The sequence below is a fragment of the Nomascus leucogenys genome, chromosome 23 (assembly GCF_006542625.1).
Source record: "Nomascus leucogenys isolate Asia chromosome 23, Asia_NLE_v1, whole genome shotgun sequence".
Lineage (NCBI taxonomy): Eukaryota > Metazoa > Chordata > Mammalia > Primates > Hylobatidae > Nomascus > Nomascus leucogenys.
In genome coordinates, this window is record NC_044403.1 from 34,035,810 (window position 1) to 34,061,467 (window position 25,658).

The 25,658-nt window shown below is 61.3% G+C and overlaps 4 protein-coding genes across 9 annotated transcripts; 1 reads left to right on the forward strand and 3 right to left on the reverse strand.

Moving 5' to 3' along the window:
* Nucleotides 1–2,235: 2,235 nt before the first annotated feature.
* WDR97 (WD repeat domain 97) lies at nucleotides 2,236–11,878 on the reverse strand. Its single transcript, XM_030804464.1, has 24 exons — nucleotides 11,714–11,878; nucleotides 11,381–11,517; nucleotides 10,632–11,260; nucleotides 10,406–10,527; nucleotides 9,542–10,241; nucleotides 9,320–9,462; nucleotides 8,999–9,235; nucleotides 8,837–8,927; nucleotides 8,581–8,713; nucleotides 8,353–8,474; nucleotides 8,089–8,149; nucleotides 7,794–7,943; nucleotides 7,430–7,687; nucleotides 7,249–7,359; nucleotides 7,068–7,151; nucleotides 6,081–6,158; nucleotides 5,717–5,941; nucleotides 5,439–5,624; nucleotides 5,126–5,323; nucleotides 4,923–5,044; nucleotides 4,687–4,849; nucleotides 3,735–4,258; nucleotides 3,580–3,650; nucleotides 2,236–3,500 (listed from the first exon to the last, which is right to left on the reverse strand). The coding sequence occupies exons 1-24, from the start codon at nucleotides 11,820–11,822 to the stop codon at nucleotides 3,298–3,300; spliced, it is 4,857 nt and encodes a 1,618-aa protein (XP_030660324.1). The 5' UTR covers nucleotides 11,823–11,878; the 3' UTR covers nucleotides 2,236–3,297.
* An 85-nt stretch (nucleotides 11,879–11,963) lies between these two features.
* On the reverse strand, nucleotides 11,964–15,109 carry MAF1 (MAF1 homolog, negative regulator of RNA polymerase III). The gene is made up of 8 exons (XM_003281144.3): nucleotides 14,717–15,109; nucleotides 13,801–13,927; nucleotides 13,571–13,699; nucleotides 13,327–13,492; nucleotides 13,104–13,225; nucleotides 12,901–13,020; nucleotides 12,611–12,739; nucleotides 11,964–12,486 (listed from the first exon to the last, which is right to left on the reverse strand). Exons 2-8 carry the CDS (start codon nucleotides 13,881–13,883, stop codon nucleotides 12,465–12,467), a joined length of 771 nt encoding a protein of 256 aa, XP_003281192.1. The 5' UTR covers nucleotides 13,884–13,927; nucleotides 14,717–15,109; the 3' UTR covers nucleotides 11,964–12,464.
* A 406-nt stretch (nucleotides 15,110–15,515) lies between these two features.
* On the forward strand, nucleotides 15,516–21,966 carry SHARPIN (SHANK associated RH domain interactor). 5 transcript variants are annotated; one of them, XM_030804459.1, is made up of 9 exons: nucleotides 15,516–16,015; nucleotides 16,333–16,507; nucleotides 19,518–19,658; nucleotides 19,746–19,887; nucleotides 19,972–20,080; nucleotides 20,160–20,313; nucleotides 20,385–20,509; nucleotides 20,596–20,724; nucleotides 21,516–21,966. In XM_030804459.1, exons 1-8 carry the CDS (start codon nucleotides 15,818–15,820, stop codon nucleotides 20,710–20,712), a joined length of 1,161 nt encoding a protein of 386 aa, XP_030660319.1. In that variant the 5' UTR covers nucleotides 15,516–15,817; the 3' UTR covers nucleotides 20,713–20,724; nucleotides 21,516–21,966. The 5 variants fall into 5 exon arrangements, with proteins under 5 accessions (XP_030660319.1, XP_030660320.1, XP_030660318.1 ...); XM_030804460.1 differs by having other exon boundaries at nucleotides 21,519–21,966; XM_030804458.1 differs by lacking the exon at nucleotides 21,516–21,966 and adding an exon at nucleotides 20,802–20,955.
* A 103-nt stretch (nucleotides 21,967–22,069) lies between these two features.
* LOC100604545 (cytochrome c1, heme protein, mitochondrial) lies at nucleotides 22,070–25,017 on the reverse strand. 2 transcript variants are annotated; one of them, XM_003281179.4, is made up of 7 exons: nucleotides 24,384–25,017; nucleotides 23,583–23,779; nucleotides 23,362–23,488; nucleotides 23,118–23,275; nucleotides 22,868–23,028; nucleotides 22,477–22,577; nucleotides 22,070–22,372 (listed from the first exon to the last, which is right to left on the reverse strand). In XM_003281179.4, the coding sequence occupies exons 1-7, from the start codon at nucleotides 24,510–24,512 to the stop codon at nucleotides 22,268–22,270; spliced, it is 978 nt and encodes a 325-aa protein (XP_003281227.1). In that variant the 5' UTR covers nucleotides 24,513–25,017; the 3' UTR covers nucleotides 22,070–22,267. The 2 variants fall into 2 exon arrangements, with proteins under 2 accessions (XP_003281227.1, XP_030660323.1); XM_030804463.1 differs by lacking the exon at nucleotides 24,384–25,017 and adding an exon at nucleotides 23,939–24,359.
* Nucleotides 25,018–25,658: the final 641 nt, after the last annotated feature.

Below are 25,658 nucleotides of genomic sequence, written 5' to 3' on the forward strand. Positions count from 1 at the left end.
ACAAAAAATAAAAAAATTAGCTGGGCACGATGGCGCATGCCCATAGTCCCATCTACTTGGGAGGCTGAGGTGGGAGTGTCACCTGAGCCCAGGGAAGTCAAGGCTGCAATGAGACGTGATCATACCACTGCACTCCAGCCTGGGAAACACAGTGAGACCCTGTCTCATTAAGAAAAAAAAAAAAAAAAAAAAAAAGCTGCTATAATTGATACTTTTTTTTTTCTTTTTTTTGAGACAGGGTCTCGCTCTGTCACCCAGGCTGGAGTGCAGTGGCAAGATCTCGGCTCACTGCACCCTCCGCCTCCTGGGTTCAAGTGATTCTCCTGCCTCAGCCTTCCGAGTAGCTGAGACTACAGGCATGCGCCACCATGGCCGGCTAATTTTTTTGTATTTTTAGTAGGGGTGGAGTTTCACCATGTTGGTCAGGCTGGTCTCAAACTCCTGACTTCAAATGATCTGCCAGCCTCGGCCCTAATTGATACTCTTTACATTATTTTGGTAGTCCTTGCCAATGCAAAAAGGAAATAAGATGTATATTTTACAAAAGGAGAAATCATCATTATTTGCCAAAGCTGTGATTGTCTGCTTAGGAAATACAAGAGAGTTGAGATATTGTTTGGATGAATAAGTAGGTTCAACTACACATACGAGTCTAGCATCCAAAGGAACAACAGCTTTCCCAGGATTCATCAGGATCCCCTAGCCAGAAATATAGTGACCACCCTTTTGACAGACAAAATTCAATTCAGGAACTTGATTACACAGGTGACAGATGAGTAACAGAAATAGGAACCAGCAAGGGAAAAATTGGAGGGGGCGGCTCCACTGGTAGGCCTGAAGAACAAAAGGAAGAGGCCAACTTATGAAGGTAGGCAGTAGCTCCCCCTGGCTCTTTCCCCGTCATATTCCCTCTGGTGCCATCTGGTCACTGCAATGGTCAGCTCCCCCTGCAGAGCCCCTACTGCTTGGGGACCACTTGGGTGGGCCAGGTGTTGGTGTCAGAGCAGTGTCACAGAGCTGTTGCTGAGAGCCATGTGTTCTCCTCAAGGTACTAGTTTTCTTGTTTACATTCCTCTATAATGTAGTGTAGCCTTATAACCTTAGACACGCATTCTTCCTGTGTCTTATTAAATTCAAGCACTCTTTTTCATCAGGTTAGACTTCCAGGATATCTAAATGAGTTTCCATAAAGGAGAGGTAATCACACCACAGAAAGTTTTTCTCTTTTTTCTTTTTTTTTTTTGAGACGGAGTCTCGCTCTGTCACCCAGGCTGGAGTGCAGTGGCGCAATCTCGGCTCACTGCAAGCTCCGCCTGCCGGGTTCACGCCATTCTCCTGCCTCAGCCTCTCCGAGTAGCTGGGACTACAGGCGCCCGCCACCACGCCCGGCTAATTTTTTGTATTTTTAGTAGAGACGGGGTTTCACCGTGGTCTCGATCTCCTGACCTCGTGATCCGCCCGCCTCCGCCTCCCAAAGTGCTAGGATTACAAGTGTGAGTCACCGCGCCCGGCCTAAACTAGATAATTTTTAAGGAACGAGTCTCTTGCCTGATGTGTGGGTGTGATATTATGATATCTGTCTATTGGTTTTCATCCACAGTTCCTGGCTTATAACTCCCATATCCTTTGTTATAATGTTGGGGCACTTAGGCCTCAGAGGCAAGACTCAGACAACAGAATCTCTCTCTTTGACCTTTTCCCACCCTCCTTTTTCTCCCCAAGGCAGGACTTTTCCCCTGCCTTTGCTGTCTTAGAGATAGCCATAAAGAAGGCCAGGCACAGTGGCTCACGCTTGTAATCCCAGCACTTTGAGAGGCTGAGGCAGGTGGATCACCTGAGGTCAGGAGTTCGAGACCAGCCTGGTCAACGTGATGAAACCCCATCTCTACTAAAAATACAAAATTAGCCGGGCGTGGTGGCACATGCCTGTAATCCCAGCTACTCAGGAGGCTGAGGAAGGAGGGTTGCTTGAATCCGGGAGGCGGAGGTTGCAGTGAGCCAAGATCACGCCATTGCACTCCAGCCTGGGCAGCAAGACCGAAACTCCATCTCAAAAAAAAAAAAAAAAAAAAAGCCATAAAGAAATCCTCTGACCTACCTTGTCTGATTGTAGGTCATGTGCAGTCCCTCAGATCCCCCCAGTGCCCTGCTATCTTTCTGTGTCCTGACCAAAAATCAGAGGGCCTTGGCATTGCTAGACACTGATCGAGGTATCTAGGTTTACTCATTTTTTATAAAAGGTGTCAAGTCCTCTAGTGACAGACTCAGCCCTCAGCCTCATCGCACACTTGTGAACCTCGGCCGTCTGCAGTGGGAGGATGCGGTAGTGCCTGGAAGTGAAGAGGCAGGTTCAGCTGGGCCCAGCAACTGGGCTGTCCCACATGGTCCTGCACACCCATGCTCTTGGGATGGTGGCACCACCGTGTCAAGCACCGGCCTGGGAAAGAGCAGCCATTTGGTGGCCCCATAACAAGAGCCACCGCACAGTTTGGGGTGACAGGGAAGGTGTGGAGGAGCGATTCTAACCAGAGCCATCGAGAAGAAACTAGTAAAGTCAGAGGCTAGAAATACAGAAGGGAAATCACTGCTCAGACAACACAAAAGACAGGTGTAAAAACCGGGGATTTCCCCCAGAGCCGCCCCAAGAGCTCTGTGCACAGGTCTTGCGCCCTGCCAGGCCACACAGGGCAGGGGAGCCCGGCCCAGAGGCCGAGCCCTTCCAGACCAAGCCCCTCCCCTGGCGGCTTTCAGGCTAAAGGGGTCAGAGGATCCTCTTCGTTGCCGCTCAGAAAAAAGCTCCTGGTGCCTTTGTCAATTCTTCTCTTTTCCAGAATAAAAGTAACGAAAGCAAGGTCCGCAAACTCCTGGTCTCACCTGCATCGACCTGGAAGGCTCGTCCCGTGACCGCCCAGGCCCTCCCGGACACCCCTCCACACCAGACTGTGGGCTGGCCCAGGGCGCGTTCTCTAGGGTCAGCCCGCATCTCAACACCTAGTACGTGACCAGGAAACGTTTGCTCAGTGCCTAGCGGATGGTGCCCCGCTATGGGTCTCCTCTGCCCTAGGCCGGCCACCCCTCCGGGAACGCTGGTGCCCACGACGGCCACCTCCGCCAGGCCTCCGGCTCCTGCCTCCCGCCGCCGCTGTGGGCTGAGGCCGCACGCCCCGAGTACCCCAGGGCCCTCAAAGCAGGCGGCATCCTGCAGACAGAAATTGTCTGGACTTTATTCCGATGCAGGCCTTGGCCAAACACCAACGACAGGCCCCGGAGCCAGGCGGGCTGAGGCCACCAGCCCGGTCAGCTGTAGGTGTCAGGGTCCGCGTCCTCTGGCAGAAAGTAGCGCTGCAGGGCGGGCTGCAGGAGCCGCGGGGGCAGCGGGCGCGGGGGCGTGGGCCAGTCCAGGGGGAAAGGCTGAGGTTCCACACGCGGCAGCGGCAGCTTCAGCGTCCGGATGGGGCCGTCCAGGGTGCGGCCGGCACAGAGCCGGGACGGCATCGGGCCTGGGGGCGGGCGGAGGCTTGTGAGGCCCGGGGGCTGGGGTGGGGTGCGGGCCCAGTCTCCACCCCTGGCCCCACTCACCCCTCAGTCTCTTCGCGGACCTTGCGGACCTTTGCGCCTTGGCCTCCTGCAGCCGGAAGATGGGGTGGTACCTGGAGGCGAAGAGGAGGGTTCAGCTGGCCCAGCCCCACGCTTGGCCGCCCCACGCAGGCCCCGCCGGCGCAGGCCCCGCGCACCAGTGCTCCCGTGGAGGTGGCACCACCATGTTGGGCACCGGCGCCACCGTGTCGGGCACTGGTGGGTGCGGATGTGGGTGCGCAGCCTCCTCCTGGAGCGAGCTCCGCTGCCGCGCCCGCAGCTGCTCACAGAAGAAGTTGAGCGCATCGATGGGGCCCAAGTCCAGCAGCTGCGAGTGTGACCAGTCGGTCTCCTCCAGCGGCGGCGGCTCTCCGGGCAGCTGAGCAGGCCCGGCAGGGTGCAGGCGGGCCTCGGCCTCCGGGCAGAAGTTCTTCAGCGTCTCGGAGAGCACTCCGAGACGGAGCTGGCGGGTCCCCCAGCTGCGTGTGGGTGCCAGCGTCCGCTGGGGCTGGAGCTCCGGGGCTAAAGAGTGCAGCTCCGCAGATGAGACCACCATCACAGGCACCTCTGAGACGCGCGACAGCCTCCCGAAGATGCTGGAGGGCGACCGGGAGGTGCCCGAGGGTATCACAGAGGCGCGCGTGGGTGCCCCAGAGACCACTGACGTCTGCGACTGGGTCTCCTTGGGAGGAGAGGAAAGTGCTGAGGTCTGGGAGACCTTGGGCAGCACCACCAGCAACTTGGCTGCAGACAGTGGCTGCGAACTTTCCATCTGTCAGGAGGTGACCCATGGCCAAGCACCCTGGCTCCTCAAGCATCCACATGGCCACTGAAACTCCCTTCTGCGCGACCCTCAGCCCAAGGCAGGGGCTGCCCCTCCCCTGACAAGGAGGTCCCAGGGCTGTCCCTGGTTCGGGCTAGACACCCCCTGTTGACTTCCACCTGCACAGGGAAATCCCCAGAGATGCTCAGGGCAGGGAGGCTGGAGGCCCAGGACTGGGCAAGGCCAGGAGGAGCCCGTGGCCTCAGCTGGCTTTGACCCCAGAACTTGCAGAAAACCAGAGAAGGCAACAGGGTTCCCAAGGCCCCCCCGGCCCCCGCCGGCCCAACCTGAAGCTGCTGGATCATGTCCTCCAGTTTCTGGCAGCAGCGAGTGCGCAGGCCGGCCTTGGACTCCAGGTCTGGGCCCTGGACCCAGGTCATCATCTCCTTGAACAGGAAGCCTTCCGGGTCCTGAAGGCCCAGCCTGTGCAGCAGCTTCTTGAGCTCTGGCCTGGGACAGATGCATGTGGCTTGTCCAGAGGCTTTCCCAGTGGCAGGGAGGGCTGGGCCGGAGCGCGACTCACCGGCAGTGCACCGGGGAGTAGAGGAAGTAGGACATGAGCTCCAGCACCACATCCCGGGACTCCAGGGAGCAGGCCAGGAGCAGCTGCAGTGCCAGCATCACGAACTTCTTCTGCGTCTGGTCCTAAGGCAGGCGGGCGGGGGGATGTGGTTGCTGAGGGCCGGTGGGCGGGGAGGAAAACTGGGGGCAGGACAAGGGGCACACCTGGAGGCGAGGGGGCTGGTCCAGGTTGAGCAAGTGTACGAGCAGGCCCTGCAGCTGGCCTTGGAGATCACTGCTCATGTTGGGCAGCAGTCTCAGTAGCACCCGCAGGATGTGCACACGGTCGACCCACATGGTCTCCTCCAGCAGGGCCACCAACAGCGAGGCCAGGCCCTCCATCGTGCCCGCCTCCGGGTACACCTGCAGGGTAGCGTGCTGAGGCCCCGCCCCCATGTCACACCCAAGCCAGCCCCTACCTTCTCCCCTGTCCCTCACCCTAACCCATGCTTCTCAGGCATCCCCAATTCCCTCCAACCTGCAGGCTGAAGATGGGGAATAACTTTTTGAACCAGGTCTGGTGGATGAAGAAATGCAGAAACTTGGGCAGATGCCCATAATGCTCATCCAAGAGCAAACTCCCATGACGGTGCCAGGGATGAGGGTGGGTCCTGGCAGCCTCGCAGGTGTGCTGCCGGGGCTCCTGGGTCCAGTCCACAGCACTCTAGGGGAGCAACAGCAGCTGCAGGTCCCACCTGTCTGGGTCTCAGTGTGAGCCCACGTCCCGTGGCCTGGGGGCTCTGCCTGAGCCTCTACCTGATCCTCCAGTTCCCAGGAATCCAGCTGCTGGTTGGAGTGTGGGCTCAGGGAAGCTGAGGCCCGGTCCAGCTTCTCGTCTTCCTCCTCCTCCTCCTCTTTCTTCTGGTCTTCCTCCGCCTCCTCCCCAGGCTTCTCCCCCATCCACTGGAGCAGCTTCCTCTGCCACTGGGCTTGGGATGGCCTGGGGCGCCACAACCACAGGGCATCCTGGCTTGCCCCTGGCTGCAGAGGGGCAAGAGATGGTGCCTGATGGGTTGCAAGGACAGCAGAGCCCTCCCCTGCCAGCAAAACCCCCAGCCTTGCCCCTTGCCTTGAGCTTTCTCTGGGAGGCGAGCTGAGTCAGGGATCCGAGGCTGCTGACCTCCGCATTTAGCCACATCTGCTGTAGCACCACAGAGTTTGGCACATAGCCAGGGAAGCAGATGGGCCTCAGGCAGTGCTGGAGGTGGGCACAGCAGGGAATGCTGGGAACCTGGATTTGCCCAGCCTGGATACCACCCTTGGTCACCTGTATAACCTCTCAGAGCCCCTCAGCCGCCAGTCCAGCTCTGCCTGCCAGGCCTCCGAGAGCTGGCTGAGCTGGCAACCCCCACTCTCAACACAGATGGCAGGAGAACCCTGAGATACCAGGGGCGAGGCCCTCAGTGAGCATCAGCTCTGACAAACGAGAAGGGAAACCTGGGGAAGTGCTGGCTTCTAGGGGCCCTGACACCCCGCAAGCTCCTCACAGGACTTAGCCCCAGCCCTGGGACAAGAAAGTCTAAAAGCAGCACAGGGGCCAGGGAGGAAGGAAGGAGCTTGGAGAGAGGGCAACGAAGAGCACGATGGTGGCACCCAGGTCCAAAGAGTCAGTAACCACCTGGGCAGGTGACAGTGCCAGGCATATGCTGGGGGAGGGGCTGAGGCCTGCCTGGGCACCTGGTGTACATGAGGGTGGGAAGACAGTGGATTCTAAAGGGCCAGGTTCCCTTGCCTTTGCTCCTCTAAAGGGCAGGGACTCTGATCTTACAGGAAAAGTCCCTAGGGGACCTGCCCTCCCAGCACCTCCATGGGGGAAAGGGGTGTGTGGCATAACCGGCTGAGGGGCCTGGCTTTGCCTGATGTCAGCTCCCAGAGAAGCAAGGAGCCTGTGGCCACAAACACAGCTGTACTGGAACAGGGCTAGATAGAGGGTGAAGGGTGAGGGGTGAGGGGTGCGTGGGAGGCTGCAGCCTGGCCCTCTGGTTGTAGGTGGGCATGGCCCTTGGGTCAGATTTGGACACAAAGATTTGTAGCAAAGGGGAGATGGCAGGCACAAGAGTGACGCCTGGAGAGGAGTGGCTTTGCAGGAGCTGGGAGGGGGCCTCACCTTGTGGGGCTGTACGGTGGCAGGAAAGAAGCCTCTGAGGCTAGAGAGAGGTTCCTTGGACCGTCTCTTTGGCAGCAGTGGGATCTGGGGGATGGAATGGGGGCTCAGAATAACACAGCCCCCAGCACCCCTGCAGCTCTGCCCCTCAGTAGGTGGTACCCCACCTGCCTGGGTCCCTCACCCTGCACTGCAAGTGGGAGGATGGCAGGTCCAGGGCCATGGTTGTCCTCCCTCGGAGCTGCAGATCCAGACTGATGCCCAGGTAGTGGCTCAGTGAGGAGCGGGCCAGAAGCTGCAGCACAGGAGGAGTCACAGGGTGGCAGAGGGGCCCAGCAGGCATGTGTGAGGGTGGGAAGCCTCACCTGGGATGCCTTGCTGTGCACCCTACGGTGGGTGGGTGGGATCGGCACTGTGACTCGGGGAGGCTGGGAGAAGTGCTGGCCCAGGGCCCCCAGGTCCCATGGGGACAGGGCTGTTGGCACTGTTTGGGCTGCAGTGCTGACCTCAGCCCGGGCAAGACGGTGGGCAGCTTGGGGTAGGGCACACACATCCTGGGTCTCTCTCTCCACTGTGAGGGTCCTGGCGCTCCACTGCTGGGACTCCCTTCCAGACTGCATGCCCTGGGAGGGTAGCAGGAGCAGACAGACTATCAGAGACCAGGTGGGAGGGGTGGGTGGAGAGGAGGGGCCAGGGTCAGGGCTGGGCTGGGAGAGGTCCTACACCTACCAGCAGGCCAGAGCCGTAGATCAGACGGAGGTAATTGTCAAAGCCTTCCTGGCGCTGCTGCCAGGAGGGTGGGGGCCGGGCTGCCGGGACCACTAGCCCCAGCCTCAACTGCTGAAGGTCTCGGTCCCGAGCCACTAGGGCGTCCAAGTCCTGAGTCAGGGTTCAGGGATCAGCCTGCTCTTCCTTGAGCCTTGCTATGTGCTGCCCGGGCAACCACGGGGATCCCAGGCCTGCCCCAGGGCTGAGGGCTGGGGCCTGAACCTGGGCAGGGCGGGCTAAGGAGGACCCACCCCACCTCCTTCGGCACCAGGTGCTGAGATGTTGCTCTCCGACGATGGATGAGAGACAAGGCCTTGCTGCAAACAGGGACAGGCACAGGTGGGATGCTGGGTGGCCTGCCAGTGGGCTGGGGCAGAGGCTGGGACAAAGACCAACCCCAAATGGGTGTGCCAGGGCTCAGGCAGGCTTGCATCAACTCCAGAGGGCCCCACACTGCCAGGCTCCCACCCAGGGTGGGAAAGGAGGGCCTGTGGGAGGGCTGAGCAGGCCTGCATGGGACCTGAGGCCGGCTGCCCCATGGAGGTTGGTGAGCCTCTGCAGTTGGGCGGAAGTCAGTGACTCCTGGCTCATCAGTGGCAGCGGAGGGTCGTCCACCACGTCTGGGGCCTTCTGGCACATCTTCTGAATAGGGGAAGGAGCCTGTATCCCCTGGCTGGGAGAACCCGGGTCTGCCCCCCAAGGTGGGCAAGGGGGGGCCCACCTTGCTCACTCTGTCCTCACCACACACCTCAACTAGGTAGGATGTAGGCAGGTAGAGCCTATGGGACACCAGGCAGAGGCGGGATCCCAGTGCCAGCACCAGGTCTCCACTGTTGCTGCAGAAAGCCAGGGCCTGAGGGGCACCATTCAGCTGCAGGAGCCTGGAGAGGCACCCAGGGCAACCGAGGCTCAGCAGGACAAGGCCTTCTCCACTCAGTCCAGCCACTGGGCTCTGGTGAGGGGCAGAGGTAGGAGACCCCAGCCCTCCCCACCTCCCACCCTACCGCAGAAGGCGGTTCTCAGCGGTCCAGATGCGAATGGTGCAGTCCAGGCTGGAGCAGGCATACAGCTTGAGCGCAGGGCAGCAGCACAGGCCTGGGGGCAGCGTTCAGGGTCAGGAACCGGAGCCGGGCGGTGGCTGGGCTTCACCCGTGCTGCCCCCTCACCAGTGATGTGGTCCGTGGGGTCGTCCTGGGGCCGGTGGTCTAATCGCGGACTGTCGCCCAGGCCAAACTGCACCAGGCCGTAGGTAGCGCTGTCTGGGTCTTCAAAGCCCACGGTGACGCGTCTGCCTAGAGCACAGAGCACCACGGCCGGGTAGCAGCAGGAGAAGGTGCGCAGCAGGCTCAGGCTCTCCTCGGCGTAGGGGAAGACGCGCCACATCTTCACCGTCAGGTCCCCACCTGTGGGCAGCGGAATCTGGCTGGGCCTTGTCGGAGGGGAGGGGGCTCTGTGGCGGCCTGGCCTTTGGCAGGGGAGCTACTGACCCGAAGACACAATGCTGTTCCAGGTGGATGCGATGGCGACAACCGGGCCCGGGCTGTGCGCCTCCGTTTGGAAGACAGTCTTCGACGAGAGCCACTCCAGCACCGACAGCGTGCCGTCCGTGTGCCCCACCACTGGCAGGTACCTGCGAGTGGGACGAGCCTGTTGGCGCGGACCCTGCCGCTCCTTCCGCCCGCCAGACCCTCGCCGGCTCCCGCACCCACCGGTTCTTGTTCTTCCAGGCGCAGGCCACAGCGCTGCAGCGCAACTCGCCCCAGTGCTGGCGCACGACCTCCCAGGAGGAGAAGGCGCCTCCGAGATCCGTGAGGTGGCTGTACAGGTGCAGACAGCAAGGCTGCGGCGCAGGGGGCGGCGGCGGGCACACGCGGTGCAGCACGCTCATGGGGCAGCGTGCTGCGTTGGCGCGGACCAGGTGCCCGGCCCTGGTCAGCAGCCACAGCGCCTCGCGCGGCAGGCAGTAGGCCACGGCTGCCGCGCAGTCCTCCGGCTCCAGCAGCAGTGAGCTCACTATGCGCCCGGTGGCAGCCGACAGGAGGTAGACCGAGCCATCAGCGCACGCGCACACGAGGCGCATAGGCAGCGACTGGTGCGCGGGCACGGGCAACGCGGGCGCCACCTGCACGTGGAGCACCTTGGCGGGCAGTTGCGCCAACGGCGAGTAGAGCTCGCGTACGCGCCACAGCTGCATGCTGCTCGCGCACAGGGACAGCACCGGCCAGCCCGGGCGCACCGGCGCCAGCAGACGGCCCACGCGCCGGGACAGCTTGTCCTGGCCCCAGAAGCCCAGCGCTACCTCGCCCACCTGCGCCGCCGCCTGCAGGTCCCAGGTGCGTAGCGTCCCGTCCTGCGAGGCCGACACCACCAGGTTCGTGTTCGGGAGCACAGCCATAGCCGTCACCGGGCCTGTGGGAGGGGTGCAGGTCACTTGGCTGACCGAAGGTAGGGGAGCCTTCAGCCTGTGTGGCAGTCAGTGCAGCAAGGTCTGGCCAGAGCTGCAGAGATGCTGGACAGCCTAGAGCGGCTGGAGGCAAAGGGCCGAGGCTCGGGGTGCAGAGAACTCAGAGCACCTGTGTGGCCCACGAACACCATCCGGATCTGCCAGTCAGCCTCCCACACCTTCACGGTGCTGTCTCGGGAAGCTGTCACCATTGCCTCTACTTCCTCGCAGTAAGCCAGGTCCGAGATGGTGCTACAGGTGGGGAATGGGAGAAGCCCAACGGACTTAACATCGCCTTGTGTGTGAGGGCCGTGAGCCCCTACATGCCTGGCCCTCCCTAGGGGGATCTCCCTCACGTTTTGTGCAAATCCCGGCGCACATCTAGGAGAGTCCAGGCATGCAGATCGAAAGTGAGCACGGCCGAGCCATAGGCCGCGAAGCAGCGCAGGACGTGGTGGGGAGGAACCGGCGCCACAGCCAGACGCATAAGCCTGCCCGTTGGGCTCGGGGGCGGGTGCAGTGGTGACCCTCGCAGCACCAGGCGGCGACCACCTGAGCGGAACTGCCAGAGCGCCAGGCTGCTGTCCATCTCCGCAACGAGCAGCAGCCTGAGGTCAGGAACCGGCAGGCAGCAGGTGGGCGCCCAACCCGGGGCCCTGCCCACCCCCTGCTCGCTCAGCCACAGCAGGCTGAGGTTGGGCCTCAGGATGGCCAGCCCTGCGGGGCCCCAGCCTACAAAACGGCCCACGGCACCCAGCGGGCCCAGCACGGTCACCAGCCCCGTAAGCCCGACAGGCGCCAGCAGCGTCTCCTGTGCCCAGCCGTCTTCCTTGTGAAGGTGCAGGCGGCCGGCGCCGTCCAGCACCACGAAGCGTCCACCCACCGGGTCCTGCGCCACCGAGCGCAGCCCGGCTGCCACCTCCAGGCGGCGCAGTGGTTCCAGCCCATGCGTCAGGCGCGCCACGCGCAGTTCGGCTCTCTTCTCCTGTGGGTCAGGGTGGGCGGGCCCGCAATCAAAGGTTGGGGCTGCTCTGGCCTAGGGGACCTCTAAGGGAAGGGCCAGATCCGGAAAGAGGCCTGGAGGCGCAGGACGGGCACACCGCACCTTTTCCACGACCTCCTGGAGGCTGGTGCGCAGAAGCAGCCACAGTTGGCGGGCGCGCGCGCGCGGGGTCAGGCTTTGCCACTGTTGGCTGCTGGTCAAAAAGGGCAGGACCTGCGACGGCTCCGTGAAAGTCAACTCTGCGGGCGGGAACTGGAAGTTCTGCCACCTACAGCCCCAGGTCCCCGACCCTGACGGTTATGGGGAGCCCTCCTCCAGGGGCCCTGCCCTGCCAGGCACTGCCCAGGGGAGTTTCGTTCCAGGGGATGGAACCCAAGCCCGAGTGAGACCCACTTCCTAGCGGGATGCCTGGGGGGCGAGGCCAGGCCCCCTCACCATTCTTTTCGGTGAGCAGCCCAGGGTCCGGGACATCATAGCCATCTGCATCATACAGGTCCGAGTCCAGAACTAGGTTCCCACGTGCCTCCCACGCCTCTGCCTCCATTTCAGCAACTGCGGTCCCAGAGCCCAACAGCTCCCAGGACTTAGTGGTCACGGCGGGCAGCGGCAGTTGCTAGGATACCAGATGCCGCCGGCCACTCCCACACCGCAGGCCCCGCCCCCACACCGCATCCAGGTCCACACCAAGTCACAGAAACTTTTATTGGAAAGAAATGAGCTGCAGCAAAGTGACACTCAGTGCACGCGGCCAAATGGGCGAGGTGGGGGTACAGGTGGGCACCAGGGGCCGGCCCAAGACCAGAGCCGGTGACGCTGGGGCCTGCTTGCGGGGCCTCTGGCCACAGACCCTTTGGGCTGGAGTGTGCAGGCCCAGTAGAAATACAAAAATAAACTCTGTGGTCCAGCTGTCCCTGCTGTGGCAGTTCATTTGGGCAGGGCAGTCGCTCTTCCCACCAGGCCCCCTGCTGCCAAGTCCGGCCACAGCACGGGCAGCAGGAGTCTGACGGGTGAGTGGGCATCCACAGGATGGAGCCAAAGGGCTAGGCAGGTATGGCCTCGGGCAATGCCAGGACTGTGGCAGCGCCAGGGTCTGGCCAGCAGCTGGGGAGGCCCCAGGGGCCTCTCAGGTGGGCAGGTCCAGGCATTGGTTGAAGCTGGATGAAGCTGGGGCCTCGGCTCCTCCTCATCAAATACAGATCACTGGGACCCTGGGCGGAGGTTGGCACACAGTGGGCCTTCAGGAGCCACCACTTAGACCAAGTAGAGGAGGCCCCCACCCTGTTGTACCCACTCCTGGCTTCAGGGACCCGGGTCATGGTCCCCATCACACACCTGTCCTCCTCCATGGTGCTGGTCTCCTCGGCCCCACTGCCTCCGCTTCTGCTTTCTTCCTCCACCTCCTCCTCCCCCAGCTCCATGTCCAGCTCGTTGCCTGCCTCTGAGGGTGTGTAGGTGGAGCCACTGAGGGGAGGCAGGGAAACCAGCTTTAGGACCCCCTACCCAGGCCTGCTGCTGGCCCCAGGAAGGATGTTCAGGGAGGACAAAGCTGGGTGGATATGGCACAGCTGGGGAAGCTGTATCGGCCCAACAGGGAGGTGGGGGAGGAGGCGGGTGGTGCCCACCTGATGGAACGGCAGCTAAAGAAGACGATTCGCTTGAGCCGCTTGTTGTAGAAGAAGTAGTTGAAGGACCAGAGGCTACCATCCTCCCCGAAAGGATCCGAGTCCAAGTCTGGGTTATAGCTGGGGAGTACCGGGTGACAGGTGGTGTGAGGTGCCATGTGCCACACATACCTGGGGGCCCACCTGCAGGGATGCCGGCCCACCTGTAGATGTCACATTCAGTCAGGCAGATCTCCTCGTCCACCGCGTTCCACAGCTGTGGTTTCAGGGCCTTGAAGTCCTCCCGCACAGCTGAGAACAGACTGCAGTTGACTGCATTCACCACCTAGGGCAGGTCACAGTCAGGGTGACAGGAGCCCAGGGCTACCAAAAGTGGGGAAGGACAGTGGGGTGGCTGTGGGTCCCTTCCCTCCACCTGACCCTCACCCAGCTAAGGCTGGGCTCCCGGCTGAACTCATGGCTGCGGGCCGTGCTGAAGTCATAGTCAGGCCTGAAGGACTCATTGAGCGTGGCAATCAGGTAGAAGAGGGTCTTGCGGCTGCACTTGTCACTGAGGGGGCCCTCGTCCTCGCCGCCTTGGCTTTTGCTGAGTCTGCACAGACAGAACCATTAGCTGGGCCCATCACCTCCCCTCAACCCCCAGCCCCAGGTAGGCCCTACCATGGCTCACCTGCTGGGGCTGAGGCCTGAAGTCTGGGGTGGAGAGAGTGCCTCCAGCACGTGGGGCTGGCCCTCCTGGCAGAACTGCTTGAACATGTGTTTGTCGTCTCCTGCCATCTTACACGAGTAGCTCTCAATCCTATAGGATGCAGGGAGGACTATGAAGCATGCTTCCCCCAGGTTCCACTGAAGGGCGGGGCAGTGTGACCTCCAAGATGCCAGACCCCCGGCCTGCCTCACCTGCCGATGATGTGGGCATCTCCGGTCTCCACAGTCAGCTGTGAGTTGATGGCTTCAAAGCTCGAGTTCTCCAACAGCTTCATGTCCTTGGGGAAGGAGCTCCGTGCTCCAGAGGGGCTAGTGTTGCCTGGGGAGTGAGAGACCAGACCATGGGTATCTATCTGGCCCCTTGGGGCCCTGCCTTCAGCCCTCCTACCCATTAAGTGGAGCCTCTGGGAACAAGCTGAGTCTGGCCTCTGTCCAGGCTGCACATCAGGAGCTCCCCTCTCTGCCCGGCCAGGAGAGGTGACAGAGATCCTGTTTTACCTGAGGGTGGCAAGTCCAGGCTCCAGGCCAGCCACACCTCCTGCAGAACACGCGAGTTCTGGGACTAGGCTAGGACCACCGGGGACCCTGCTCACCCTGGGGCTGCTGGCTGAGTTTGTTGCTCAACATTCCCATTCCCCATCCCCACCCCCACCCCCGAAAAAAGAGCTCCAGCCACCATGGGGGTAACTCTTGAGTGCGCAACGGGACATGACTCCTGCAGTCTCCCTCAGGCTGGCTGGGCTCCTCAGCCAGGGTAAGAGGCTGCATCCCGGTTAGGAACTAGGACACCTAGGGCTCCGGGCCCTGCGGTCACCTGGGCGGGCGCTCTTTCGTTTTGGCTGCTTTCTGGCCGGGGGAGAGGAAAACTACAAGTTCCTCCACTCTACCCGGAAAAAGCGCCTAGTTTCTCCAGACGCCTAGGAGGGCGGTCCCTCGGCCCCGCTGGGGCGCTGCAGAGTCGCCAGGCAGCGCCTGCCGGGGCCGGGTCGGGCACCAGCCGAGCCGCGGTGGAACTACAAATCCCAGGAGGCAGCGCGCCGCGCGAGGCCTGCTGGGGGCTGTGGTTCCGAAGGCCCGAGACGGCGCGCGGCGCAGGGCGGACACCCACCTGCCTGGCTGGGTTAGATCGGGCCGGGCCGGGTCTGGCTGGGCTGGGTCGCTCCGCGTCGGTGCCGGTGCGCAGGCTGGGGCGGGCTCCGCGCAACGCGGGCTCCTCAAGATCGGAGGGCGGCGCCGCGGCCTCCGCTCGGGCCGCACTGTATCCGGGGGAAGAAGCTCCGCGGCGACGTCCCGTTACTCCCGGCCCTGCCGGCCCATCCGGGCTGCCACCGCGACATAGCCTCGCCCCCCTGCACAGAGCCCGCTCTCGCGACCGACCTGCCGCCGACCGCCACAGAGCGCCCCGGCGAGTCAGCGAGCCGAGCGAGCGAGCGAGCGACCTCCGCCTCCCCCGGCCGGACAACAACAAGCGTCCGCCAGGCCCGGCCCCGCGCCTCTGAATGGCCCGCTCCAGTCTCCTAGATCGAGAGCTCAAATAGCCATCGGTTGCCTTACCCGCCACTCAGTTCTGCCTTCTACGTCTACTGGTTTTGGAGCCTGTCTGTCACTCTTCTCGCCGTACTAACCCGCCTACTCCCAGCGCTCATTTGGCCGTGGCCTCTTTAGCTCCGCCCCCTAGGGGGATCGACCCCGTAACCAGAGAGGCGCGGGCCAACCTAGTGCGACGTGTGGGCGTGGCGGGGGCTGCGGTCCGCGGGCGAAGGTGGCAGCCCATTGGAGGTCCCGGGAGCGATGTCCAGGTGCCGCCAGGTGCTGGGATAGTCGCTTGCCGGCTGCATCTACGTCCGCCGAGCCCCTGGGGCGAAGAGGCCGCGTCCGCCTTCAGTTGTGGCCGGTGCTTCGGTCCCTGACCCTTCGCCCCCAAAGACCAGCTCTAACGTGAGCGCCTCCGCCGCCCTGCTCCCAGCCTCGTACACGCCGCCAGCCTCGCCCAGCCGGTGTCCGGACACCCTCGGGCTGTGTCCATCTGTGGGCAAAGCCAGTGGGGCAGGCTTGGCCAGAGTGCACCACTCGGCGCCGTCCCAGGCCCGACGCTCTGGGCGCGCCCGGAACCCCAGGCTCGCGGCGCCAGTTTCCGACCGGCGGAGGCGCTCAGCGGCCCGATCCCACGGAAGCGTGCTCGGAGGGCCGGGACCCGGCCGGACCGGAGATGGCGCCGCCAGCGGGCGGGGCGGCGGCGGCCTCGGACTTGGGCTCGGCCGCAGTGCTCTTGGCTGTGCACGCCGCGGTGAGGCCGCTGGGCGCCGGCCTAGACACCGAGGCACAGCTGCGGAGGCTGCAGCTGAGCGCGGACCCTGAGCGGCCTGGGCGCTTCCGGCTGGAGCTGCTGGGCGCGGGACCCGGGGCGGTGAGTGGGGGCGGAGGGCGCGCGGTCAGTCCTCTTGGCCCGGGCAGGGCATGGAGCCCAAAGCCAGGCCCCTCCGCTTGCCACCTGAGTGCCCTTAAGCAGTTATGTTTCTTTGCTTCTGTTTTCTCGTCCGTGAAATGGGGTTGATGCTGGGACCTACTTGGACCTACTTTACAGGACTATTGTGAGGATTTGGTGATAGGCGTACAGGGCTTAGGACCGTGTAAATGGCCTGTAAATGTTACCTTGTATTTCTTTGCTCATCGTGCGATGTAGGGCGGGGGGACGCCCTGAGCCTGGACTCTCCCTCTTCTCAGGTTAATTTGGAGTGGCCCCTGGAGTCAGTCTCCTACACCATCCGAGGCCCCACCCAGCACGAGCTACAACCTCCACCAGGAGGGCCTGGAACCCTCAGCCTGCACTTCCTCAACCCTCAGGAAGCTCAGCGGTGGGCAGTCCTAGTCCGAGGTGCCACCGTGGAAGGACAGAATGGTCAGTGCCCTGTAATGGATACTCATTTGGAATAGCCTTGGCCCCCCAGTCCTGGTTGGGGAAGTTGGATCCACCTTCCCCACTGCTAGATGTCTGGGAAGGCTCCCAGGAGGGAGTAGGTGGAGTCTGGAGTAGCTTGGAGTACTTGGAGTGGCTCGGAGTACTTGGAGTGGCTCCTGGAGTCAGTCTCCTACACCCTCCGAGGCCCCAGCCAGCACAAGTTGCAGCTTCCACCAGGAAGCCCTGGAACCTCAGCCTGCACTTCCTTAACCCTCAGGAAGCATGAGAGGCAAGCATGAAGAGGCAGAGCAGGCAGGGTCAGGACCTGTGTGAGAAGACATCATCCCAAGAGCAGCAGGAGAGTGACAGGAATGGGAGAGTGACAGACTCAGATACCTACTGCTTAAGACAGAGTTCTGCAGTGGCAAGGGTTGGTGCAGATAGGGTTGGGGAGAAGAGTCTTTCCAGAGAGGCTTAGAAGATGGTATTAGTGGCTGGGTGGGTGGCTCACGCCTGTAATCCCAGCACTTTGGGAGGCCAAGGTGGGTGGATCACCTGAGGTGAGTAGTTCGAGACCAGCCTGGTCAACATGGCGAAACCGTCTCTACTAAAAATACAAAAATTAGCCAGGCATGGTGGTGTGTGCCTGTAGTCCCAGCTACTTGGGGAGGCTGAGGCAGGAGAATCACTTGAACCCGGAGGTAGAGGTTGCAGTGAGCCGAGATCTCGCCACTGCACTCCAGCCTTGGTGACAGAGCAAGACCTCCATCTCAAAAAAAAAAAAAAAAAAAAAAAAAAGATGTTATTAGCTGAGTTTTATGGCTGCTTGGGAGGATTTTTGCAGACAAAGCCTCCCTCTATCACCCAGACTGGAGTGCAGTAGTGTGATCCTAACTCACTGCAGCCTTGAACTCCTGGGCTAAGGTGATCCTCCTGCTTCAGCCTAAGGAGCTGAGGTTATGGGCGTGAGCCACTGCCCCTGGCTCACATGGCTGCTTAAATGGAAGAGTTAGAAGAGTTAGCAGTTGAGACTGAGAAACATGAAGGACTAGGTAGTATGGGGCTCCCAGATAGAGGGCAGCCCACAAACGAGATAAGCAGAGCTGCCAGAGGGCTAGGAAGACAGCGAGACAGTGATGTAAGAGAGGCTCAAGCAACTCAGTGTTTATAAAAGGAGCTAGGCTCTCTTTAGTCAGTCATTCACCAAGCATATGTGTTCAGCAGCTGCTCTGTCCCAGGTACTCCTTTGGCATGAACAAAACCCCCAATCCTCATCCTACTGGAGCTTGCATTTTTAGAGGGGGGGAGGCAGACATATAAAATAAGCACAGGGCTGGGCAATTAGCTGAGTGGGCCGGGCACGGTGGCTCACACCTGTAATCACAGCACTTTGGGAGGCCGATACGGGTGGATCATGAGGTCAGGAGATCGAGACCATCCTGGCTAACACGGTGAAACCCCGACTCTACTAAAAAAAAAAAAAAAAAAAAAAAAAAGCCGGGCGTGGTGGCGGGGACCCATAGGAGGCTGAGGCAGGCGAATGGCGTGAACCCGGGAGGCGGAACTTGCAGTGAGCCGAGATCATGCCATTGCACTCCAGCCTGGGTGACAGAGCGAGACTCCATCTCACAAAAAAAAAAAAAAAAAAAAATTAGCTGAGTGTAGTGGTGTCTGCCTGTAATCCCAGCTATTCGGGAGGTTGAGATGGGAGGATCACTTGAGCCCAGGGGTTCTAGGCTGCAGTGAGCTGTGATCGTGCCACTGCATTCCAGCCTGGGTGACAGCGAGATCCTGTCTCCAAAAAAAAAAAAAAATAATAATAATAATAATAAAATTACTGTAGAGTTTTTTAAAAAAGAAAGTCTGTTAGATGGTGTGGAAATGAGAATGGTGGAGCTGGGAGGATTGCTGTTTAAAACAGTAGCCTGGGCCAGGTGCAGTGGCTCACGCCTGTTAATCCCAGCACTTTGGGAAGCCGAGGCAGGCAGATCACCTGAGGTCGGGAGTTCAAGACCAGTCTGACCAACATGGAGAAATCCTGTCTCTACTAAAAGTACAAAAATTAGCCAGGCGTGGTGGTGCATGCCTGTAATCCCAGCTACTCAGGAGGCTGAGGCAGGAGAATCACCTGAACCCAGGAGGCGGAGGTTGCGGTGAGCCGAGATCACACCATTGCACTCCAGCCTTGGCAACGAGTGAAACTCCATCTCAAAAAAAAAAAACCAAAACAACAACAACAAAAAAACTGGTGTCAGGGAAGGCCTCATTGAGGCGACACCGGAGTGAAATTTGAAGGTCATGGCATGAACCATGTGACCAAGGAAGCAGAAAACAAAAAAAAACCCTGAGGTGAGCATGTGCAAGTGATCCTTGAGGTTCAGTGGGGGCCGCGGCCGGGCCAGGGCCAGTGCTGGGTGCATGGAAGGCCCTGCTTATCCTAGTAGGGAGACAGTATGAATACAGTGGGCCTGAGGTCATCACAGGAGCTGTGTTAGCACTGGGTGGGGACCCCCCATTGCAGTGGGCTGGGCCTCACACGGTGGGGTAAGGGGAGTCAGCAGGGTGCCCAGCTCTGAAGACACCCAGGGCAGTGGCTTGTCTGGAGTGCTGCCAGCCCAAGTGTGCGTCAGGGAGCCTGGAGAGGGGAGGTCCCCAAGGGCTCCAAGAGGCCACCCTGACTGCAGGGCCACTGAGGGCCTGCTTTGGTTCTGCTGTGAGGCATCCCTGGCTGGCAGAAAGGGCCAAGAGAGGTGGCCTAGCCAGGCACAAAAGGGTTTGAAAGGGCTCTAATTCCCAAGACGAACTAAGTGCAGCTCCAGCAGTAACAGAAGTCTGGCAGGGGCCTCTGAGGGGCTTGCCAGAGCCAAGGCTGGGAGAAGGTGTGGCTTGAAGTGTGGCCTGAGGCAGGGCCCTGGCATGGGTTGAGGTGAGGGAGAAGGCAAAGGTCCTGGAAAACCAAGGGCCCAGAGGCCAGAGGCCACAGCACAGCATACCCATATCTTACCTTTAGGCAGCAGCAGCAACTCACCACCAGCCCTGGGCCCAGAAGCATGCCCTGTCTCCCTGCCCAGTCCCCCGGAAGCCCCCACACTCAAGGCCCCTCAACCTGAGGCAGATCTTCCTAGGAGCTCTGGAAACTTGATGGAGAGAGGTACAGGTGTGGGGGTGGGGGGGTTAGGGGGTTGAGGGAATAGCAGACATCCCCAGCGGTGACAGCTGTCCTTTCCTTGCCCTGCAGAAGAGCTGGCAGGGAGCCTGGCCCGGGCTATTGCAGGTGGAGATGAGAAGGGGGCAGCCCAAGCGGCAGCAATCCTGGCCCAGCATCGTGTGGCCCTCAGCGTGCAGCTTCAGGAGGCCTGCTTCCCACCTGGCCCCATCAGGTGAGGCCTGGGGCTTCTTCTTCACCCTGTCCTCGTGACCCTCCCAGGTCCTCCATCCATCCCTCAACACACATTCTGGCACAGGCTGCAGGTCACACTTGAAGACGCTGCCTCTGCCGCATCCACCGCATCCTCTGTGCACGTTATCCTGCAGGTCCACCCCCACTGCACTGTTGCGGCTCTCCAGGAGCAGGTGGGCACAGGGTCTAGGGAGCCCTGCGAGGGGCAGGGGAGCCTAGGTGACATCACCTGCCCTGATGCTCTGGCCGCAGGTGTTCTCAGAGCTTGGTTTCCCGCCAGCCGTGCAACGCTGGGTCATCGGACGGTGCCTGTGTGTGCCTGAGCGCAGCCTTGCCTCCTATGGGGTTCAGCAGGATGGGGACCCTGCTTTCCTCTACTTGCTGTCAGCTCCTCGAGAAGCCCCAGGTCAGTCCTCAATGGGGGTGGGGTGTGGGAGGTGGGGTACAGCCCCACAGTCCTGAGCTCCACCCCCTCAGCCACAGGACCTAGCCCTCAGCGCCCCCAGAAGATGGACGGGGAACTTGGACGCTTGTTTACCCCATCATTGGGGCTACCCCCAGGCCCCCAGCCAGCTGCCTCCAGCCTGCCCAGTTCTCTCCAGGTAGGCACAGGACTGGGCAGGGAAGGCCAGGACAGCCATGGGCATTGGAAAGAGCAGGGAAGCAACAGCCGTCTCTATTCCCCTAGCCCAGCTGGCCCTGTCCTTCCTGCACCTTCATCAATGCCCCAAGCCGCCCTGGCTGTGAGATGTGTAGCACCCAGAGGCCCTGCACTTGGGACCCCCTTGCTGCAGCTTCCACCTAGCAGCCACCAGAGGTACCAGAGGTGGCACAAGCAGGGGAGGTGGGGGGCAGGGCAGAATCCACAGGAATGACCCAGCTTCTCCCCGACAGGATACAAGGGGAGAGTGGCCCTTCCCTCACAGGTCCGACATCTCCAGGCCCCCGCTGAACACAGGGGACCTCTACTGACTGCTTGCTGGGACAGAGTCACCAGGGTTAGGGGGAAGGGCCACAAACTGAAACTATTAAAGACACTTAAGAGCCAGCAAGTGTCCCTTTCATGGTATCATGGGGCAGACCTGCCCCAACCTAGCCAGCGATACAGGGAGACAGGCCCTCATCAGCAGGTGGGGCTCCCCCAGCCAGACCCCGGTGGTACTGAAGAGTGGACCCAGACCCTGAGCCTGATGGTCAGGAAAGCATGGCATGGGGATCTCTTCCCAGACCCCAGAGGCCTACAGAGCCCCCCACCCAGCTGCCCACCACTGGGCTGAGGCCGCTGGGGTGTGCCACATACTGAGCTGCAGCCCCCATCGCTGACCTTGTCTCCTACTGTCCACCCTGGTCCCCCAGGCCTGCGCCTCTCCTGCCTGCAGCCCTATTGGCATCACCTTTCTCCCATTCAGCTCTTGCCTTCCCTGGACTCTAGCCAGCACTCCCCTCAGCTCTTGCAGCCAGGACACCAGCAGTGAAAATGGGTGTCTTCCTTCCCTTCGTAGGGACGAGGGAAGCTCAGGAGCTGAGTCCTGCACCAGGTCACTAGGCCAGTGCTGGGTCATGTCTCTGTGACCCTCCTAGATAACATCCACTGTCTCCCTCCCTCAGCAGCATGCTCCTGTGGGAACCCAGCCACTGCCAGCTTCTGGCCAGGACCCACCACCCAGCTGCCCTGTGGACTGCTAGGAGGGGCCACTCCATGACACACATCCTGCCTGTCTACTTGACTCCTTCACCTGGCTGGGAGCCATCCCCATCCTCTCAACCCAGCCCAGCAATAGCCCCTGCCCTAGACCAGGCCTTTCCCCTGTTAAAATGCTGCCGAGGTTCCCTGCTGCCATCAGAATGGGGGCCAAGTGTTTCAACACCTTAACACTTGGCTGTTCATTCCAACAGGTCCCTGGGCCACATCCTGCCTGGCCAGGCCCTTTTCAGCTCTGTGCTCAGGCACACCCCACCCCACCAAATGCTGCCACTTCCTCTAACATGCAGTTCTCTGCTTTCTGTCCCACACCCACTGTCTGGACTCTCAGCTACCAGTTAGTGCAGGGCATTGCTGGCCACACTGCATGGGACATCCTGGGAGCCTTGTGAAGGCAAGAGTATTGGTATCAAGAGTCCCTTGCAAACCTGCACTCCTTCCATATAATAGCTCAAATATGTACATTGAGAAACTTAATTTATTCCCATGATGGGGGCTGAAGGAGGGCCCAGAGCTAGAGCCTGGTCTCCTGCTCCTGCCCCCTTGCCTCTTTTTCCAGATGAAGAGGGGCTTAGCCAGCTGAGGCCTGAACAGGCCTGGGATGGCTCTTGGGCCTGAGGGCCTGTTGTGGCAGGATGGCAAGCAGAACTGGACAGGGTCACTTGGGCGGCCGATATGCCAGTTTCCGACTCTTCAGGACTGACCACTTGTGCCGCTTTATGGTGTAGACCAGGGGCACCAGCAGAGTCATCATCATCAACATCTGCAGACAAGGAAGGCTCAGAGAAGGGAGTGGGGAGGAGCCCTGCCCAGCTAGCTCCCAGCCCTTCTCTGATACCCACCATGGCCTTCACCCAACCCTTTTACCTTGAGCCCCATGCGTTTTCGATGGTCGTGCTCTGGCTCAGATGCCCAGCGCAGGAAGGTGCACACATCCTTGGCTATCTGGGACATGGTAGCTGGGGTGCCTGGCCAAGGACAAGCAGTGAGGGCTATTCTCAGGCTCATGTCCAAACTGGGATAATGCACCCCCTCTGTGGAGCAGACACTGCCCCCTACCCAAGGCATCAAAGGGACAGTACCCTCCACCGGACATACGCAAGACTGAAGGAACCCAAAAGCCTCCTGAGACATGAACATAAGATGCCCCAGACAAGAAGTGGGCAGGACCTCTTGGACGCAGTTAAGCAGGGAAAGCATCCCTGGGGGTAGTGGAGAAGTATTCCACATGCCCACTGCCAGACTAGAGGCCTCTTACCATCGTCAAACTCCAGGACATCTGTGTAGATGGGAGGGGCCATGGCAATGGCCTGGCCAGGAAAGTAGGGGTTGAAGTGGAGGCCTTCCCGCAGTGACACCCCGGTGGGTGCCTCGCAGTAGCCCGTGAGCAGGGAGAAGATGTAGTCCTCACCACCATGCCTAGGACCAGATCCATGGCTCCTTAGTTCCAAGCACAAGTCAGCCCTTCCCCCACCTCTCCGGCACCACCCCACGGGCAGCCCGTGTACCTAGCTCGCACGATATAGCTGAGGTCAGGGGGCAATGCTCCGTTGTTGGCAGCTCGAGCAGCCTCACTGTTGGGGTATGGTTTTGGGAAATAGTCGAACAGCTTCCCTGGCCGCATGAACATCTCCCCATCTTCATTGGGGCCGTCTTGCACCTCCACCTGCCACGGAGAGCCTCATCACAACCCTGCCATCTCAACAGTGGGAGCCCTGAGCCCTGGGTCCCAGGCATTCCCAGACGCCACACCTCCGCAGCCAGCTCCTTAGCTTCGTCCTCCGTGTAGCACACGCCCACCAGGTGGCGGTAAGCCACGAAGTCCATGCTGTGGCAGGAAGCGCACACCTGCTTATATACCTGGAAACCCCTCCGGATGCTGGAGGGAGGGAAAGGGTTAGGAACGCTGAAGATTCCACCTCACCAGCTCCACCCAGAACCTCCCCCTGCCAGCCAGCCAGCCAGCTGCACACCTGGTGTGGTCCAAGGAAGAGATGAGGCCACGGTGAGACCACGGATAGCTGGGGGGGTGCAGCTCCAGGTCACTGGCACTCACAGCCGAATGCAGAGCCACGGCCAGCCCCGCACCCCCTGCCGCCAGCATGCCCAGCGCTGACAGCATCACTTTCCGGCCTCGGGAAAGGCCAGACTTCGACGACAAGGCCACTGCCTGCAAGATCTCCGCTCAGCGCCTGCCAGGACACCACCCAGCCGTACCTGGGGATCCGACTCTCAGCGCCCACCTCTCCACCCAGCAATGGCCTCCTCCTGCAGGGCACCAGACGCACACCCTGTCCCACTACCCACCCCATCCCTCTCCGCCGCTGACCCCTAGACCGTGATTCGCTCTCAGGAGAGGGTGTTCCTGGATCCTGAGCCGGGGATCAGACCGAAGTGACCAAGGGTGCTGGGACAGGCCAAGGTCACAAGCAGCTGGCCGAGGTCAGGCTGGGGTCACTTCAGGACGCGGGCCCAGTTTGGACAGCCAGCCGCAAGAGCCGTCCGGGGCGCGCCATCCGGGAAAGCCCCAGCCCGGCCACGGCAGCTAGCCCGTCCCGCCGACCCCCACGCTCGGGACGGGCGCCCTGCCGTTCGGAGAGGTGGGCGCCCAGCCCTGATCCCACACGCTCAAGGTCGGCAGGCAGTGGGGACCGGCGGCGCTGGGTGGCCGGGACCGCTTCCGCGCTGCCCCGGCCCACGCCCGCAGCCTCCCCGCCGTGACCTTCACGGAGATGCGGGGCCGCGCGGAGGCCGGGGCCCGGCCCAGCGCTCACCTGAGGTGTCCGTAGCGGGAGCTGCCCGGGCCGCGCGCTGCACAGCAGACCCCGGGCACGCGCGCCGGGGAGCCCCGCGCCCCGCGGGCCCAACACTACCCCGCGAAGCGAAGCCGCAGCTGCCGCCATCTTGGCCTCCTTCGCGCGGCCGCCACTCCCGTCGGCCCGTGGGGCGCCACGAGAGTCAAAACCTCGCGACAGCCGGGGAGTGCAAGGCGGGGCCGGGCGTGGGGGCGGGGCCTGTCGGGTGGGCGGGGACGAAGCGCGCTGGCCCGGGTCCCGTCAGTCAGGGGCCGGGGCACCGCCTGCCTCCCCGCGCTCTTCGGGTTGTCGTGGAAACTGGCGGTGGGGCGGGGCCCCGTCGCGTCTCTCTGTTGCCGTGACAGCGCCCCGCCCCGCCCGGCGTTTCCCACGCCGCCTGTGAGACCCCGACGCTCCTTTTCTCCACGTTCTCAGGCTGTGCGATGGCCGGGTGGAGGCTGCCCCTCCAGGTTGAGGACCTCCAGAGAAAGGGCGGCTTGTAGGGCAGCCCGGCAGAAGGCGCGGGCGGGGGTCTCGGCCGCAGGCAGCGCCTGACAGCGGGAGGCTGGGCCCCCGGGCTGAGCACCCTGTTCTTTATTCCCTTGACTCCTCATGACTCGACGCGCGGCGCGCGCCTTGGGTCCTAGCGCTTTGGGAAGCTGAGGCGGGAGGATCGCTTGAGCCCTGGAGGTGGAGACTGCAGTGAGCCGAGATCGCCACTGCACTCCAGCCTGGGCGATATCAAGCGAGACCTTGTGTCAAAAAAGTAGGTAAATGTGACCTTGTTATATGGGAATATTTTTATTATAAAATATTTAAAAAGTAAGCAAAGGCCGGGCGCGGTGGCTCACGCCTGTAATCCCAGCACTTTGGGGGGGTGGGGCGGGCAGATCACGAGGTCAAGAGATGGAGACCATCCTGGTCAACATGGTGAAACCCTGTCTCTACTGAAAATACAAAAATTAGCCAGGCGTGGTGGCACGTGCCTGTAGTCCCAGCTACTCTGGGAGGCTGAGGCAGGAGAATCGCTTGAACTCGGGAGGCAGAGGTTGCAGTGAGTAGGGATCGTGCCACTGCACTCCAGCCTGGATGACAGAGGGAGACTCCATCTCAAAAATAAAAATAAAAAAATAAAATTTAAAAACTAGGCTGGGTGCGGTGGCTCATGCCTGTAATCCCAGCACTTTGGGAGGCCGTGGTGGGCAAATCACCTGAGGTCGTGAGTTTGAGACCAGCCTGACCAACATGGAGAAA